This window comes from Ictidomys tridecemlineatus, chromosome 9, assembly GCF_052094955.1.
Source record: "Ictidomys tridecemlineatus isolate mIctTri1 chromosome 9, mIctTri1.hap1, whole genome shotgun sequence".
Classification (NCBI taxonomy): Eukaryota; Metazoa; Chordata; class Mammalia; order Rodentia; family Sciuridae; genus Ictidomys; species Ictidomys tridecemlineatus.
In genome coordinates this window covers 100,735,839-100,755,278 of record NC_135485.1, presented here as the reverse complement: position 1 = coordinate 100,755,278, position 19,440 = coordinate 100,735,839, and the positions used below count along the sequence as shown (strand labels likewise).

General features: G+C 39.3%; 1 protein-coding gene across 2 annotated transcripts in view; it reads right to left on the bottom strand.

Annotated features, from left to right (window-relative positions):
• Nucleotides 1–12,220, bottom strand: part of Slc39a8 (solute carrier family 39 member 8) — an 83,678-nt gene extending 71,458 nt beyond the window's left edge. The window contains exons 1-2 of one of the 2 annotated variants that reach the window (XM_078021871.1): nt 12,061–12,220; nt 11,169–11,619 (exon numbers count right to left, since the gene is read on the bottom strand). In XM_078021871.1, coding sequence (XP_077877997.1) covers nt 11,169–11,387 — 219 coding nt within the window. In that variant the 5' untranslated portion in view covers nt 11,388–11,619; nt 12,061–12,220. Of the gene's footprint in view, nt 1–11,168; nt 11,756–12,060 lie in introns of those variants that run through there. The other variant, XM_021726645.3, reaches the window with a different exon arrangement.
• Between the last annotated feature and the right edge of the window lie 7,220 nt (nt 12,221–19,440).

Genomic DNA, 19,440 nt, shown 5'->3' with positions numbered 1-19,440 from the left:
TGTTCATCTACAACTAAAAAAATATTTTAAAAAAATAATGACTGAGGTTGGGCTGAGGTCGTGGCTCAGTGGTAGAGCACTTGCACATGTAAGGCCCTGGGTTTGATTCTCAGCACCCCCAAAAAATAAAGGTATTGTGTCCATCTACAACCAAAAAAAAAAAAAAAAAAAAAGAGTGACTTGAGATTGTATGTAAAGTCAATAGAAGACGGGCTTGTGATGGAACCCTGAGGAACACTAGTAATTAAAGAATGAGCAAAGGAAATCAAAATTGAAAAACAGCAGCCAGAGAGACAAGCCAAACAGCAAAGTTTCAGGCAAGTAAAAGATGCTTCATACTTGAATATAATCAGCACCATCAAAATTTACAGAGGTCAGACAAGGCGTGAGAAGCATTCATTATGTTTAACAATAAAAGGAATAAAAGGTTCTGTGTGACCTTGTGTAGAATAATTTCAAGGAAGTGGTGGGAGAAGCTCAATCACAATGACTTGGGGAGTGACTAGGGGATAAGGAAATAGGTATTCATACTTCCCCATCCAGTTACATGCAGAAAGTGAGGCACAAAAACCAGGGAATATTCAGGGGGTCATAGTACAGTGGCCTCACTAATACAGCATCTGCTTAAGCACAAGGGGAAAGAACTGAGGATTCAAAGTTGGAATATCTCATGTCCCAAACAAATTTGGGTACTTGGTCTGAACTTTATTTAAACAATTTACTTGTACCTCAGATTCCGGAGAAATTGATATGTAGTAGTTCTCATAAAACCGTTTGGCAAAGCAAATGTCCATAGCAAGAAATAACTTTGAAAGGTTAGAAAAACAGCTTGTAAAGGAATTAATATTGGATTTTAGAGTTAGCTGTTCATAATTATTGCAATTTGGTTAAACTAATTTAGAAAGTTGTGTTGTTACAAAGTAACAAGAGGACAAAGAAAATAAATATTTTTTTTTCTTTTTTATATTCAAAAAGACAATAACATCAGCAAAGAACACCCCCCTGCCTCAAATGAGTGCACAGTTCACAGTAGTTTCAAGAAACTGACATCAGTTTCACCTTGACCTCCAGGCACTTTCAAGGTGAGCTAACCTCTCCATGGGATGGTATTCTTCCCACGAGAAGCAACCATGGAAAGGACACAGGGTCTGAAGTCAGTCACCCTAGAGTGGAATCCTCACTCTGCACCTGTGATCTATCTCATTTAGAGTCATCTAACTTATCTGAGGCTGTGTTTCTTCCTGGTTAAAAAAAAAAAAAAAAAAAAAAAAAAAGTCTTTTCCCCCAGGGATTAGAAGTATTAGGATATAAATAAGAAAGCACTAAGCACAATACCTGACACACAAGAACCTCTCCATAAATGTTAGCTATTATTCCTATTAGGAAAAGAGCAGCTTCCTCTGCTACCTGTGAAAGTACTACCCACAACATTTACATAAATAGCAATCATAACATTAGGAACAGAGCCAGTGGTTAACTTCTCATATTAATATATGTAGGTGAAGTAGCCAAAGAACATACCAAAGTTCTGAGACACTACTCCTAAAGAAACTGCAGTGCATCATGATTTCATATACAAACTCAGCTACTGGATACCATCAATAGCATGCAATCCTCAACAAAATGGTCTGTGTGCTTTATAGCTCATATGACCAAGACTGATGTAAAATGGACTCTGACACCCAACTCAGAATCAACCTACTGATTTTGCTGGCTTATTTTCTCTTTCCCTGCCCTTGAAAAGCCACATCTCTCCTGTTCTCCCGCATGTTCTCCAATTAACAAGGTTCAGCTGAATAGGAAGGGGCCTGGATTCTTTGGCTTGCAAAATCCATAGAGAGGTTTATATAGATTTAGAAGTATATCTAAATTTAAAATCACAATTCTATCCTTCTAGAAATATAATATGGATCTTAACCACTCATATTTTAGTAGTAATGTAAGTTTTGGAAAGAAATAACATATAGCCTCAGAAGTTATAGAAGAAAAGGAATCATTTCAATGTGTATTCAAATACTAAAACTATTTTATTTATTTCCACACCTAGGGTAACATTCTCAGCAATGTATTATGAGTGTTTGATGAAAAAGAAGAAGAGACACTTAAAGCCTTTTTTAAGGTGAGAGTCATCATGGAAATGAAGCTACCAGACTGACTGACTTGCCACAGAATTTTTCCTGTCATTAATCCCTGCGGTTTTTTATAGCAATACTTTTTTCTATAAACTGTCTACCTCTAAGGTGCTCAGGTCCCCAATCAAGGACAATTTTGCTACAGACAACACACCAAGTAATGTAGCATTATGATGAGAGTAACCATGTATTAAGCACATAATTTGAACCAGATATGATGCTAAGTATTTTATAAGCTTTGTCTTTTTTCGTATTTACTATATGTATATAAGTAGTGGGGGGCGGATCTTACACTTTTATTGTTAGTTCATGTAATACACTAAATATAGAAAAGCCATGGATGTTCTTATTTTTATTTTTTCCTTCAAACAATCATTCTGTGAGTAAGGACCATTCATTTCAATCTCCAGATGTGAAAACTACGAATTAAAGAGGTTAATTTGCTTGCCTGTGACTCAAAATAAGCTAATAAGTGACAATTAAAATTTCAATCCATGTCTGTTGGACTCTAGAGGCCAAACTGTTAACCATTATTCTGTACTCTCAATATAGTCAGAGAGCTAAGAAACTCATTAAATAAAGCAATGACAAATCTAGATTATTTTGAAGTAGATTCACAGAAATTTTAAAGCCTTAAAGCCTTTATCAATGCTTGCTTAATTTTTCCCTCTAACTATTCAGTATATTTTTTAAAGAATTACAAAGCCAAGGTGTTAAATATTTGAAAGGCACAATACCACTTTTCAGGTAAATACCTTTGATCTAGATTCAGATATTTTTGTTTTTGTTCTCCTTAAACTTCAGGCCAAGAAAAACAAAAGAGGAGCTTTGGAAGGAGACAGAACCTGCATTAAACAAGGCTCCATTCTGAAGGTTTTCTATGTTCTCAAATCCCATCATGGCAAAGGTAATTCAATGATAGCTTCACTTCTTTATAAAATAAATCTCAAGACCCAGCAAACCTATTCCATTACTGAAACAGACAAGGGGGAATTTTTGAGAATAAACTAATTCATTTCAATTACAAACAGCAATCTGTTAACTGGAGTTGAACTTGGGGAAATCCTCTGAAAACTATATAGTTTCTAAGATTGTCCAGAGTTTAGTAACATTGATTTAAATGCTGCATTGGAAATGATCCCAATGTTAGCTGACTGTACTTGGTAAGTGTACATCCTTTGAGGAAAACACCACCTTTATACACATAACTCACAGAGTCATTATCAACCACCCAGCTGCCAGCTGCCTTCACTTGGGACTTTCCCCACCTCCCTCCAAAAATGTTGATCCTTCTCAGCCTCAGGCCTTTTTTCTTTTCTTTCTTTTTTTTAAATTTCTTTGGTGGTGGTGGTTCTGGAGATTGATCCCAGGCCAAGCTCTGATGCCACTGAGCTAATTCCCAGCCCTTTTTATTTTATTTTGAACCAGGGTCTCATTAAGTCACCCATGATGTCCTTAAACTTAAAATCCTCTGGCCTCAACCTCCCAAAGAGCTGGGATTACAAGCAGGTACCATTACACCCCACAGATTTTCCATTCATATTTATACTCTCATTTCTGTCCCCAACTCCTACTCCCCCAAAAGAAACTGATAACATAGAGGATTTCAAAATGTATTAAATTTAAAGAAGATATGAGTTTTTATGATGAGGAAACTAAGTGCTTCCTCCTCAATATCCCCCAAGATGAATATAACTAACAAACAGAAATACAGCATGAGCCATGGAAAGCCCAACACCTACAAGCCTCCTACCTATCAATTCTACTTCCAACATCCCCAGGGAGAAATAAAGATCTATCCCAGTTAAGGAAAGGAGTTTACCAGGCTGGAGATGTAGCTCAGTGGTACAACACTTGTCTACCATGTGCAAAGTCCAGGGCTTGAAACCCCAGCACTGCCAATAAATAAGGAAAGGAATTTACCTCTCCTGGTAGTGACAGAGCTCAAACTCCCACCTGCAGCGAAGCTTCACTTAAGGTGGAGCCACTGATGCTACCAAAGTACTTGCTCATCAGCTCCCATTCCTTGCTTCAGCTCATTCCCCAGCACCTATGAACAATCATTTTCTCCAGTGCCATTACCACGGACCAGAGAAAGGAAGATTTCCACTGTCTGCTACCAGAAGTGCTCACTGACAGAACCCTTTCCAAGTCATATAGAAGAACTATTGTTGCTCAAAATACTGTCTGAAGAAAAATTCCGCACATGAGAAAGCATAAAAGAAAATTTCATTCTCTACAAAAGAAAATGCATATAAATTCACAAGGAAATCCAATTTGTAATTAATGGTACAGACACACTTGGTAGAAGCAGAAGTTCAATTAGTACAGACATTTTTTTTTTAAATGAAACCAGATAAGTAAAATTGATTGAGTTGTAACTCCTTATAGGGTATTTCCAATTTATTTGGAGCCAGGGTCACAAGAGTCCTTCAGGTCCATGCCACAGGTGTCCATTTGACAATCATGCAGGGCCTTGTGATATGCCTCCTGTTTGCTACGGTGATTACTTAGATACTGCAGTTTTACCTTGTGCGTTTACTTTTCACAAGTTTCCATCTTATTCCCTGGTTGTATGATAGGGCCTTGAAGACAAGAACTAATTGTCACTCTTGTGGCCCTTTTGATTTAATGTGACCAAGCAATGGAGCCAGACAAGAAACTGATGCTTAGCAACTTCTGTCCATGGTTCAGAATCTGAGGTGATGATTGCTTGGGCTGGAGGAAGGATACTTTTCTAGACTATGGACCCCAAAAATACACCACAGCCTGGAGCTTAGGATTGCCTGAGGTTCCACCTCTTACTTTGTGACACTGGGTCACTGACACAGAAAATGTGTCCCCATGCCACATTTTCCCTTTGTGCAAAGTGAAGATAATCATAGTACCTTTACCATAGGACTGATGTGAGTATAAAATGTGATAATACAAATAAGTGGGTTAAAAGAGTTATGTCACCTAGTAAAAGGTTGATAAATCCCAGCTACAATTATTTATGTTATGTACAAAACAGTCCATGTGATCCCCAGGATAGGGAATAAAGATGAAAGTTTAGGTGTTAGATGTGGAAAGAATGAAAAGCATTTTCCTATTCAGATCCCAATCACACCTGGAATCCAGGTAAACTAAACTCTTGAAGCCATAGTCAAATGACTTTTGAGTGTTTCTCAAAAGTTTTCCCAAAAGCCTTGAAACACAGCACACTGGGCACAACTTATGTAATAGTGATATAATAGGGCAGAATAGAGCCATTGTCTTTGAGGACACTTGACAAGAGACCAACACAACTTCACCCTTCTGTGTCACCTTTCTGGTTTCTCACTGAACGAGCAGGTCGGAAGGCATTCCTAGCAGGTTTACTCCTGCTATGTCTCGGCACATAAAAGCCAAAAAAGAAAAGACAGATGATGTTCTTTATCTCTTCCATCCATAGTCAGTGCTGCCTGGAACCTTCCTCCTTCATATGTCTATCCCCGGAAAAAAATGCAATAGACAACAATAAGCAATGCATAGAATATGTATGTAGTGACCACACACACACACACACACACACACACACACGCGCACACACACACACACATATATACACACACGTGCACGCGGGTACCTTCTGTATGCTACATACCACTATCCTCACCAGCCATTGATCTGAACCAGGACTCATCACTGTCTCTCCCCTTCTGGGATTATAATAAAGAGGGATAATGAAGGAATAGATCTAATAGTAAATGACCCTTATAGACCAAAAACCTGAAGGTATATCTCTGTGTTAAAATGTTTGCTGGGCATGAACAAAGGCCAGGATTCAATCCCCAGCATCACAAAAATAAAAATAAAATGAAAAATTGTAGTTGACAGTGTTTATCCTTGGGGCCTTTTGAATATGCTTCATCCATGCCTACTACCTGTCAACTACCTTCTGACTGTTTCCAACTGCAATGGTCATTATGCCTCATGCAACCCACCGTTCCTGCCTCCCTTAGCTCCCATCTTGATGCACTACCTACATTCCACACTCCAAAGTTAGATTAATTTTTTGAAGACACAAGTCTGATCCAACCAGACATATCATTTTATGGTACATTATAGTTATTTGTGCATGTCTTATCTCCTCCAATTATCCGTAAAGTCATGTGTAAACCCAAATTATTTTACTCATCTTAAACTATCTTCACTCACTTATTCAAAAAATTTCTAATGAATACATCTTATGAACCAGGCACTACACCAACCCCTGGAGAGATGAATCAGGATACACCTTTCAATTTGTTTATAATCTAGTGGGAGAGGAGAGAGGGGCATAGAGGGAGTACAGCCATGTAAAAAAACAAAAAACAAAAAAGTAACATAAAATCTGTCCATGTTATAATTGCAATATTTATTATTAATATTATTATTATAATAAATATTATTATGATTTCACAGGCATCGATTAATACAAGATCACATAAAAGAGATTCCTACTAAATGCTTTAGGCAGATCAAGAAAGGTCTCAGAAGAATTAATACCAGAGCATAAGCAGATATAAGTGGAACACTGAGCACTATAAACAGCCTGTTATGGGCTGGGATGGTGGCTCAGAGGTTGAGCGCTCGACTAGCATGGGCGGGACCGAGATTCGATTCTCAGCACCACATAAAAAAAAAATTCTCCATCTACAAAAAAAGATTCTCTTCTCTCTCTCCTCTCTCTCTTAAAAAAAAAAAAAAAAGAAAAAAAAGAAAAAAAACCCAGCCTGTTAAGATTGTAGCAGTGGGGGGCTGGAGATATAGCTCAGTTGGTAAAGTGCTTGCCTTGCATGCACAAGGCCCTGGGTTGGATCCCCATCACCCACACACCTGTAATCCCAGGGACTCAGAAGGCTAAAGAAGGAGGATCTCGAGATCAAAACCAGCTTTAGCAAAAGTGAGATGATAAGCAACTTACTGAGACCCTGTCTCTAATAAAAAATACAAAATAGGACTAGGAATGTGACTCAGTGGTCCAGTGCCCCTGAGTTCAATCCCCAGTACCCACCCACCCCCAAAAAAAGGTTACAGCTGTGGCCAGATACAGTGGCACATGCCTGTAATCCCAGCAATTTGGGAGGCTGAGGCAGGAGGATCACAAGTTCAGGGACATCCATAGCAATTTATCGAGGCCTTAAGCAACTTAGCAAGACCCTGTCTCAAAATGAAAAATAAAAGTGGCTAGAGATATATAACTCAATAGTGAAACACCCCTGAGTTTAATCCTCAATTGTGGCTCAGTGGTAGAGTGCTTGCTTGGCACGTGTGAGGCACTGGGTTCGATCTTCAGCACCATGGAATACTTTTATACTTTTATAAATAAATACTTTTATAAATAAATACATAAAAGTATTGTATCCATCTACAACTAAAAAAAAAAAAAAACTTTTTAAAAAAGGGAGGGGGGGCTTTTATTGAAATGACTGAAGTTTAGGGGATGGGGTGGAGTTCAGCGGTAGAACACTGACCTAACAAGTATGAAGCCCTGAGGCCCTGAGGCCGTGGGTTCCATCCCCAGCACTGCAAAAAATAAAACAGTGTTTGAAGTTTATCTTGAAAGGACTGAATTGTTTTAATAGGATGAGCGATAAGATCAGATCTGTACTTCAACCATTCTAAATTAGAGTGCAGGAGTCAGTCAAACTGTTTATTGAATAGTTAATTGATACTAGCATGATAAAAATATTTCATGAACTGGGAAAACAAAAATCTGTGAATCAGTGTTGTTTGTGAGGCTCAAAAAAATTTTTAAGGCAAAGTTTAACTGAACTTTGTAAAGCATAGATTTTGATTAAGTGATTCAAGGAAAAAAAGAATGTTCTAGTTGGAGGCAGGAAGGGTCTAAGGAAGAAAAAGAGCTAAGAAGAGATTGAGCAAAAGCTTACCAAATTGTTGAATTGAGTGGGTGCCGGGCCTGGAGAGGTAGGTTGACCCCAAAGGAGGAGAGCCTTCAATGCCAGCATCAAGAATTTCCCCAGTGAAAAGACAGATATGAGGGTTTTTGAAAGAAAGAATACTATACTCCTTCAGGAAGAGTTGATATAAATTCAAAGACATTAAAAATACAGTTCAGGCAATGGGATGAGAGTAAAAATGTGAAAGAGAGAAAATTCATATATTTTGCAGGGGGCAGTCAAGAGTCAGGTACAAGAAAGTATGACACAAAGGTTGCTTCACACAGCAACCTGCCACCTCCTCTACCCTCCGGGGCACCAGATTATGTGAATGGAGTCATTCCCAGCAGCTTAAGGTGATAATTGGGAAACGCAGATCTTCCCTTTCATGGGCTGTTTAGCCTGTGTCACACAAAAGAACTTGGAGATAAGGTGTTGAAGAAGAGGAAATGAAGAAAAAGAATGATAAAAGAACCTAAAGCTCCCAGGGAGGTTCAATCCCTAGTGTAAAAAAAAAAAAAAAAAAAACTTTGAACCAATAAAAAGTAGCAAATAGGCAATTCTAAAATCCCCAATATTCCAGACACTCCCCTACATGGACCAGACCTATGCTTGTGGTCATGGGGGCCACAGAGACCCACCTGCCTAAAAAGAGTTCACTCCCTCCTCTCTGTTGTTTGGGCTGCTTCTTGTATCTAACTCTTTGTGCACTTAGTAACTATAAGAAGCAGAATAATGAACTCAATTGTTTTACTATCTCCAGTTTGAACTGAGGTCACTTGGGTTTCCCAAAGCGACAATGTAATAGTAGTTAGAGACACCGGGGGAAAAAAATTAGAAAAATTTCTAAAACCATTTAATAAATCTCCAGAATTCAGTAGTCTATAACTTGAGAGAAGCTAACCTAATACCACAGCCCACATCCAAAAGAACACTATCTTTTGAAGATAGATCTTGTAGAAGATGCAATAAATTTCTGGCCCGTGGAAACAAATTCTATTTTCTCAGGATTTTTTTAAAGTCAGAAAATTTAATTTTTTCACAATACAGTACAGTGTTCCCTGTGGCAGGTGAGGAAACTAAACTGCATTCTTTGAAATACAAAAATGTTCAAAGGCCTTAAAATGTTATTCTAAATTAGATGGTTTCACACTGAAGTCATAAGAATATGCCTTGGCTAGACTCCATTAGTTACCAGCAAATTAATGGATTCTTCTGAATTAACATTTCATTTGTTTTCTTTTAACCAATGAATTGTTGTTTTCATTAGGACTTCTTAGAACTTCAAATAGATGTTCCTTAAGCAGACCTGATTAAGTGGTGAATTTTCCTTGGCTTCCCTTTGTATACAAGTTAATTATGGGCTTTTTCCTATCTCTTTGGGATGCCCACAGAGGTCATAATGAGTTAAATATGCAAACTTGAGAATGAGAAACACAGTGTTAACATACATATAATTTCTCTACTTAAACATCCTATCTGCTAATAAAGCAAGGATCATATTACTAGTGAATTAAGTAACTGAGACATATTTTCCAGTATCTTAGGAAGAGTGATTAGGGGTCTTTGTCCCCCTTAAAATTCACCTTCAGACACTTTGAGATAAGGATATCACTTAAGTCAAAACAGTGTGTGGGCCACAGATATGCAAATTCAAGTCAAGTCTCTAAGCTTCTTTCCAAGCATAGGACCACACCTACTTGGAAATGCTGGTGTCCAGTTCTCCTTCTTGAAGAGGAGCTCAGAAAATACATCAGAAGTTATTTTTTTTTATTTTCTAAAATATCACATAGTATGTGAGCATTTCAGTCTTTCTAACATATCATTTCTCAAATATTAAGCCAAATATAATAACATGCAAGAACAGGAATAATAGGAAACTAAAAATATCCATAAGGGATCACAAAATCCTTCTGGATCAAAGACAGACTGCCTCTGAAACCCCATGGCATCAAAAATTTCTATCTCCTGAGAAATTTCTATTTCCATACATTTTAATTGGGGTATGAAATCACTAACAAAAAAAAAAGAATACCAACCTATGTATTTATCTGATTAAAGTTTCTCTAACTGTAATGTAAGGTCTGATTCATTGGGAAATGTTGTATTTCCAAGATTAGAGTATAGTATACAGAATTGCCCAAACATCTTGAAACACAAAAACTTTGTAACAAACTATCATTGCCTAAAAGTGATATAGATAGATAGATAGATAGATATGAAATACTATATTCTGTTATTCAAAAAAAAATCAAAGCATTGATTTAATTGAATCTGCCCCCTCCCCACCTCACCCCAAGGTCTCCCACATGCTAGGCAAGGGCTCTATCCCTCAACTACATCCCCAACCCCACAACAGGTATGATTTCTACTTGCTTCTAGGTGGTTGGAGGCTGCCCTTAAACCCAAGATTTTGTCGTTAACTAGATAATACTGTGTTTATGAACTGAGAAATGTTATGTTTTTATTTTGAATGAATTTTGGAATCACTTAGCCTGACATGACAAGAAACAACCCCCTTCAAATCCAGTCTTGACACAAACTCAACCACCAGCTGTGATCCTGGTCTCTTGGTATCCTCAGCTTCCCCATCTGTCCAACAGGTTCTTCAGCTCTAAATGTAATGCTCTCAGGAGTCAGAACTACGTTGGACATCATTTTTAAATGGAAATGCCCACACGACAACTGTTAATGAGGGTGGCATGTAACATATTCTTTCTGCTGACTTTGTGGAAAATTAAGTAAGCCGTTGTCTTACTGGGAAGATTTAAATGAAATATTCCTATCTTTAAAAAAAAAAAAAGAAGAAGAAGAGGAAGAAGCATTTCTTAAGGTGTCTTCCCTTCCTCAACTACTTCATAAACTTTTCTACAACACCTTAAAAGCACAAGCCTCTGATCTCTCAGCTTATCAGACAGAACTGCAACTTCTGGCTGAACTGTACTAGTCCTTTAAACCTGATTAACTAGCCAGATCTAGTGGAAATCAAGCGCCACCGATCAGTTGCGGTCCCATACCTGAAAAACCTAAGTTCTCTCTCCTGCACTTTCCCCACGTGAAAACGGTTCCTATACAAATGGAAATCTACGGACACCCACGGGGCTTTAGGGCCGCTCTGGGCCCGCGATCCTACCTGGTTGAAGTGCAGCTGGCCCAAATCCAGGACGCCCTTGACTGGGGCAGCTCCCAGCTGCTCCAGCAAGAGCTCGAGCTTCGCCGCCGACAAACTCCGATTGGCGCCGAACAAGCTCAGCACATCCTCGCTGAAGGCGAGCCCGGGCCCTTCCGCTGCCCCTCCGAAGCCGGTGGCCGCCAGCAGCAGAAGCCCGGCCACTGCCCTGCCTGGAGCCATCCTGGCCCAAGCTGCCCTTCGAGACGCGCGGGTGCACTGGTGTCGCCAAGAGTGGCCGAGAGTGAGCCGATCAGGCGTCTCCGCCCGTCCGGGTTAGCGTGGCGCGCAGCGCTCCTGCTCCGCCGCCGCCTTTGAAAGAGTAGCAGCCCACGACCTTCGGGACATTGAAGTGGCAGCTCTGCCCGGGGGGAAGCGATAGACAGAGTGGGGCCCCCCGGGCCTCCTGGAGAGCCTGAGATAAAAGGGACAAAGGAGGACAGAGATAAAGGCCACCGAGCCACCGGCCGGCCAGCCCCAGGAGCTCTGTGTGGCCAGAGCCTCGAACGGCCCGGCTGGGCTTGAGGCCAACTGCCCGGGAGCCGGGTTTGCAGAGGCCCCAGGATTTGCGCACAGTTTGGTGACACATGCTCCTCCCGGATATAAAGCCCCAAACCGCGCCACTCCTAGGAAGAAGTCAAACCGCACTGACTGTACAACCCCATCTCCTCTTCCTGTCTTTATGCTTTATTCCCTCCGCGGCTAACTTAGAAAGGTTGAAATGTGTAGTCAGTCCCCAGGGAGCTGCAGAAAACGGACCCTCCGGAGTCCCGGGGTTTGAGCGTCTACACAGAATCCTCCCTCCTGGAACCTCTGGACTTGGCAAGTTAAAAGGAAGGACTCGCTAGCCTCTCACCTCTCCTATCTGTCTCTTTCTCTGCGTCTTTCTCTTTCTGTGACTAGATCGGTGTCTGAGTCTCTCCTCTCTCTTTCTGTCTCTTTCTCTCTTCCCTTTTTCCTTTATCTCCTGTCCGCTGGGAAACTCTGGGATTGGGCCCTACGCCCTTTACAGATAAGTGGAGAGTCTAGTCCCCGCCTCTGTAGCACGTGGTGACACACTCCCCCAGGCTGAACTCCCGGGCGTGTCCACGCCGGGGCGCAGAGCTGCTCTTTCTCCAAGCGCTTCATTCCAGTTCAGCGGTGCCCTCTCCCTACCCTCGCCTCTGAGGATTACCTGGATGCCACCTACAAACGGGGTCCCTAGCCTTCTTTCTGTTCTCAGTGGTCCACCTCTTTGTTACCTTGATGAAAACAACTTCCTGGAATGGAGTCTAGGGCCCCTTACATTGTCTAAGAGATTAACAGGAATTGCTTTTTTGTCTCACTTCTTAAAATCAGAGGACAAAGAGGAAACCCAAACTGTAGAACCCGGGCGGGCTAGCTGAGCCAGCACTGCCCAAGCCAGCCCTTCCTGACGCCGCGAGGGATATCCGCCGATCAGAAGGAATGTTTATTTGTTCAGATGAGGTTCAAGAAAAGCTGAGGTTGGGTGTGAGGTCAACAAGTTTGTGTAAAGTGTATGTGGTGTTTGAGGACAAAGGTTGTGTCTGGTGGATACAACGGTCCGGAAATAAAGTGAGACCATGCTTCCCTCTTAGATGACAAAAAAGGAATTCGACGTGCTCTTCTTGCCTTTCATCGGGGCTGTGCATAGTATTCTAAAACAGTACATTTTAAATAAAGTCGGTAAATCCAGACAAGGACAAAGAAAAGGGAAGGAAAAAGGGTCTCTTATAAGGCATTCATATCCATGGAAGGAAGAGACCAGGGAAAGAATGAATATCCCAGGAGGATGGGGATCTTGGTGGACCCAACTGACGGACTGTCTTATGGAAGGGTTTGAGTTATTTTGACCAACTCAAAAAAGAGGCAGCAAGAAGGCACGGTTACCAAGTGGAATGTTTCTGCAAAAGCATGTCACAGCCTTAATGCAGAGATGGTGATTCGTGCATGACTGAAAGTGATTCAAATCAGCAGATCCTGAGTGACCACTTATAAGAATGGGCACAAAGATTCCTGCCTTGAAAGAAGATGAACTAAATGATCTTGAGGCTATGTTCCTTTAGTTGTAAAAGCTGTGCATTTGTTCACATTAATTTACAGAATTATATTGAAGCTCAAAGGGCAAATATTTCACTTACAGGCCAGAATGAATTGACCTCAGAGTTGAGCTCTTAAATCTTTAAGGCTTTAAGTGGATTTTAAAACAGAATTAGTTGCCTGTTTTTCCTTTTGACCTTCATGACCTAAGATGACTTTTGTAAATCAATGTTTTAAACAGCTCATCTATACCTAGCAAGTTGTTCATTTCCTGCTTCTCCACAACTAACTTTGTTGATAACAAAGTTACCTGTTGGTGATGGATTTTTCAATAGATGTACTGGGCTTTCAATAATACAAATTTCACAATGTGGATTTCTAAAAATTAGAATTTATTTATCAGTCATTCATATCCACATGTAGGCATTTTGCTAACCCATCAAACTTACAAGACAATAAACAGCAAAATAAATAACCATTAAAATGACTGGCAATTTTACCAAGTACAGTTAACATAATGTAAACATGCAATTAAGAGAAAGCATTTGGAAAAAGAGAGAGAAAGCATTTAGAAAATTACAAGCTACTAACTAAGGCTAATTTCTATATCTTTCACCCTATTAAATTATAACACAAACTACTGCCCAGTTAATGTTTTGAGGCCCCAAAATGGCATTTTATCATTCATATCATTACCAAACAAAAAGACTTCTAATTTTTAAAATACAAAGTATGATCCATAAAACATATTTTTCTTGTAAATTCGCCTCAAAGGCCAAATAGTTCTGAATGATAATAATGAGAGTAGCAAGCCAAGAACATTGGCCAGGGTTTTGAAAGATGTCTTTTTTATTTCTGACTTGGCCACCTGGGAAACCTGGGAAAGCCATTTAACCCAACCAGGATTTCAATTCCCTCATCTATAAAACAAGGTAATTGGGTTAGGGATGTCAAGAATCCTTTTCAGCCTTTTTTATTTCTAAATGTCTAATTTAGAAATCACCTAACAGAACAAAATATGAAACACTTAGAAGAGAAGTAAAAATTTAATTCTCCAGTTGAAAGGGTAGTTAACTTCACATCATACTTTCTTGTAAGAGCTTCAAATGTTTCTCAGTCCAAATCTTTTGTTACTATGGTAAATATAGAGCAAATTTACTTCTTTTAAGCTTTTTCACGTTTGCATTTCCTTGCGGAAGGACTAATAAGAAAATCTAAAAGAAAGCCCATACTTTCTCTGCTTCCCCTTCTCTTTCTTTGCCTTGTAGTTCTAGAGCCATTAGGTGGTACATAACACAATACTATCTGCATGGAGGGAACACACAGTGGCCAAAAGAGGGGTGTTGGAGCTTGAATAAGAGAAGAAGGTATCAATAAGAAGGAAACTTACAGTGGGCAGCTAGAGCCCAGACAGTATCATAAAGATATCCAGATTGGGGCTGGAGATGTGGCTCAAGCGCGATTGCCTGGCATGCGTGTGTCCCGGGTTCAATCCTCCACACCACATACAAACAAAGATGTTATGTTCGCCGAAAATTGAAAAATAAATATTAAAAATTAAAAAAAAAAGATATCCAGATTGGGAAAGGGACATGGCAAATCAGAGAAGCATCCCTAATGGGGTAAGGACATGTGCATGCATCCCAGCACAGTCTACTGCAGCTCAAGTGTGATGAGCTTTTCAGCATGGTTCATCTGGCCCCATCTGGAAGAGGAGGCTGTGCAACAGAGCAGTGGCCTGGCATGGTCTACCAGAACCTAAATAGAATGGAAGGCATCCATAGCTCAGTAGTACAGAGAGAAAGGCAACTATCATAGAAACTCAGAGCCTGAGTAGGTAATGAAGGTATCTATGCTTGATGGTGGCCATGCACAGAGTTTCAGTGTTGGAACAGGGAGAGCAGGATGACTCTGAAGAGCAATGGCATGAGATATCAGTCCGTGCAGTTAGGAAGGGCAGCATGGCTGGGGCATCACAGTAATAGCAGTAATAGTATCAAGAACCTAGAGAGGATAAGGAAGGAATCAGATGGAAGAAGAAAATGGCAGGAGAAAGAGATAAATTATACACAAGGGAATCGGTTAAGTAAGTAAGCATATTATAGGTTATAGAAGCAGAATTTCTCACTATCAGAGAAGAGAATTATAAATATGGAGAGAAAGAATGAATCTTATAATCAGGTTGAAATTGGCGATATCAGTGTCAATTAATGGTTTCTAGTATAGAAACAGAAACATACATAATAATGATTCCTAGCCTTGTCCCCGGACAAGGCCTGGAAACAACACAGTAATAGCAATGAGCGTAACTAGGGCACTGAGCTTGGCTTCTAAATACTGTTCTCCTCTAAACAGAATCAAGTCTCCTTAGAAAAAAGGCTGATTCCTGGAACAGGCAGGCAAAGAACAAATGAACCTGGAATATCTTGTTGTACTTGAAAGAAAGGAAATAGACCTGATCAAAAAGAATGTAGGAAATGAGAAAAGTGAGAAGCTCTTGCAACAAATGACACTGAAAGTAAAACTAAAATTCTGCTAAAACATGAATTTCAGTGAAATTAATTACCTCATTCATAGAATATTTTTATCATTTGCCTCATGATCCATGCTTCCTGGAAATATAAGAGTGAAAAGACACACCTTATTTTATTTTGAAGAAGCTTGGGTTACAGATTAGAGAGAAATGAGATGGTTGTTCTAATGGAGATTTTAAAGGTTATAGTGGAGCTTAACATGCGAGGCCCTGGGTTCAATCCCCAGCGTGGAAAATAAATAAGGTTGCAGCCCAGAGGTAGGGGCAACTATGTCTGCAGATGATAGTGAGCAAATAATTCACAGAGCAGGTAACCCTTGAGCTTAAAGGGTAGGTAAAAGTTTGACAGAAAGACAAGAAGTAGATGCATATTCCAAGATAAAGAAATGGAAAATAAAAAGCCCTGAGCGAGCTAAGAACCTAAAAAAGAAAGAACTGCAAGAAATTTCTTGATTCTACAGAAACTGGAGCATTAAGGAAAGTTCTGACAGAATCAGGAAAGATATCTAGGGATACACCAAAAAAAAAAAAATACCTTCAGTGAGTTTTAAACTTCCCTTTCCCTGTATTATCTGTACCAAATAATATGCATTCTTTAATTATAAATATACCACATCTAAAATTCTCAAATAAGAGCAAGATAATGAGTCCAGCTAGATCATATATATCTATTTCACCATCAATGCCAGAAACAATGTAAGTAAGAATTGGATTTCTGCAATGCCTCTCTGAATTTCTTAATCTATAAAATGGGGATTAAAATAATATCTGCTCAGTTCACATCTCTGAATAACTATGAAAACCAGGTGTGATAAGATATGCAAAAAACCCTTACCAACTGTAGTACAGATGCAGGCATTCTCATGAGCTATAATGGCAGGTAACACGACCTGGGTAATAGGCCTAGCAAACTGCTAATGAGAAAGGGCAAGAACCATCAAGAATATCTTAGAACAAAGACTGCTTTATGCCTACCAAGACTCTTGAGGGTTTTTTCCTAGGAAATTAAAGCATTAATCAGGAATAGTTAAGAATCATAGATAACATCAAGCCTAATCTGGTAGTTCCTTGGGTAAGGAAAAGAAAGCTCAAAAGAGTTAAGTGAGGAGTGACACAATAAAGGAACACATTTAGGCTGGAACACAACACCTACCCTGTCTTTTCCATTTGCCATCACAAAATAAACACCAGTCCACTTCTGTCGGATAATACAGGTTGGATATCCCTTTTCTGAAATGCTCAGGATTGGAAGTGTTTCAGATTTCAGATTTTTTTTTCAGATTTTGGAATATCTACATGTGCATAATAAGGTATCATTGGGACAGGACCCAAGTCTGAACAGCAAATTCATTTATATTTCATATACAGTTAAACACATAGTCAGAGGTAATTTTTACAATATTCATAATATCTTTGTTATTGAAACAAAGTTCCATGGTATGGAATTTTCCACTTGTGGTGCCATGCTGGTCCTCAAAAAATATTAGATTTGGAGCATTTTGCATCTCAGTTTATTGGATTAGGTAAGCTCAACCTGTATATATAGTTGTGATACAATTGTGAGTCAATTTGATTTGTGTGTGTGTGTGTGTGTGCATGTGTGACACCAAGTGACCTATGGGTGTTCTATCACTGAGCTACATCCACAGCCCCACAGCCCACCCCACACTTTTTTTTTTTTTTTTTTTTTGTGTGTGTGTGATACGGTCAAACTAAGTTTTCCAGGCTGGCCTTGAATTTGTCATCTCCCTGCCTCATCCTCCCAAGTAGCTGGGATTACAGGCTTGCACCACTATACCTGGCTCCCAATTTATTTTTTTTAAAGATTGTTGTTACTTTTTTTATATCTTTATTTATTTATTTTTATGTGATGCTGAGGATGGAACCCAGTGCCTCGCACATGCTAGGCGAGTGCTCTACCGCTGAGCCACAGACCCACCCCTCCCCAATTTAATTTTATTGAGTAAATGAAACTTCAAATTATACTAACCTCTGTTTCCCTAGCTCTTATTTATCCTGTTTTCTTTAATTCTTTGCTAATGAACCAATAGCTTTAGTGCTTTGTCTCCCATTCAGCTCAGCTTGCCCAATATTACTTCACTGTGGTTTCTGTGCTATTTTATAATTCTGTAAATTGTTTAAGATATTCTTGGAATTTGTAGAAAATTTGTTGAGTTCTATTCCAAGCACCATAAAAAAATTAATATACATGTCTTACTCTTATAATTAAAGGAATAAAAAGTTATTATAAAGTAGATGGTGGTTTTAAGTTTGAGTTGTCTCTAAATGGAGACAGGAAAATAAGAATCAATCAGTGAATGTGTTTATGTGGCTCTATGTGCACATTGAGGAAACTCCTGAGCAGTAGATAGAAACCCTCATGTTATGTGGCTGGCCTGCTTCTTTATCACAAAAAGCCAACAAAAATAACATAGATTAGCTTTTTTTAGAACCTAAAAGGCATTCAACTCCTTTCCCTCTATGAACCCTGAATAGCAATAGGTCTTTGATGAAGAATGAGGTAAACTGAATAATTGGTATAAATAATTCTGCATGGAAGAAGTACTTCCCACATCTCAATCTTCCAGGATCACAGTCCCAAAGCTACTGAAAAATGTAAACAGGTGAGAATAGTTAAAAATGTTTGTTTTCAAGATACAAAGTCTAGCATTAGACATTTATGAAATGAAATTTCAACATAAAACAACTCTATTTTAAAGGAAATTTTAAAATAGTTTATTATGAGCCAAAGATGAGTGACTATAGCACAGGAACACACAGATTCAAATTATCTTAAATGGTGTGTTTTGTCATGGAGGAGGTTACATGATCTTTTATAGCCATAGGACAAAGGTCATAAATCAATACATTTACATAGGTAAGAGCATTAGGTAGGAGGGAGAAAAAGAAAGGTGAAATCTTTTCTGTAAGCTTCAATTGTTACAGCATTCTTAGCTTTAGTGTTGGTAGCTGTTAGAAGGTGGCTAAGCTTGCCATACATTTGGAGTTTTACCTCGTGTCCCGAGGCTGTAAGGTCAAATACAGAGATTAAAAGTAAATGGCTATTAAAGGGACCAAGAAAGCCCAAGGTAATTTTGGCCCTTGATCTGAAATATTCCATTTCTCCACAATCACAATGTTCTTGCTTGGCCAAGTTCAGATAGTTTGCAGGATCTTTAATACAGATGTGACTTCTTCAGAGAGCTTTGGCTCTACAGTTCCCCCTGTTGGCCAAGCACTGTGCTCTATGCATGCAGAGGCCAAATGTCTCATGTCCCACGGAGCTAGGAAGGTTGGTTACCAGGTTCGTTACTAGAATCTGTTGAGTATCTGGGCTGAGCGCAGTGGTGCACACCTATAAGTCCAGGATGGTAAGTTCAAGACTTGCCCTGGGCAATTTATCAATTTATTATCTCAAAATAAAATAGAAGGGCTGGGGAATATGGCTCCATAGTAGAGTGCCCTGGACTCAGCCACCAGTACCACCAAAAAAAAAAAAAAATCCTGAGTTAAATTAATGTTATTACCTATCTTTATCAGGTCTGGGTTTTCCTTTTGCTGTTCTTTGTACCTGACATATGTAATATGTAATGTGTAGGAGGAGTATTATACCTAAAGTAATAATAACCAAGAACCTAGTATGGTCTAAAGTAGAGAAAGTAG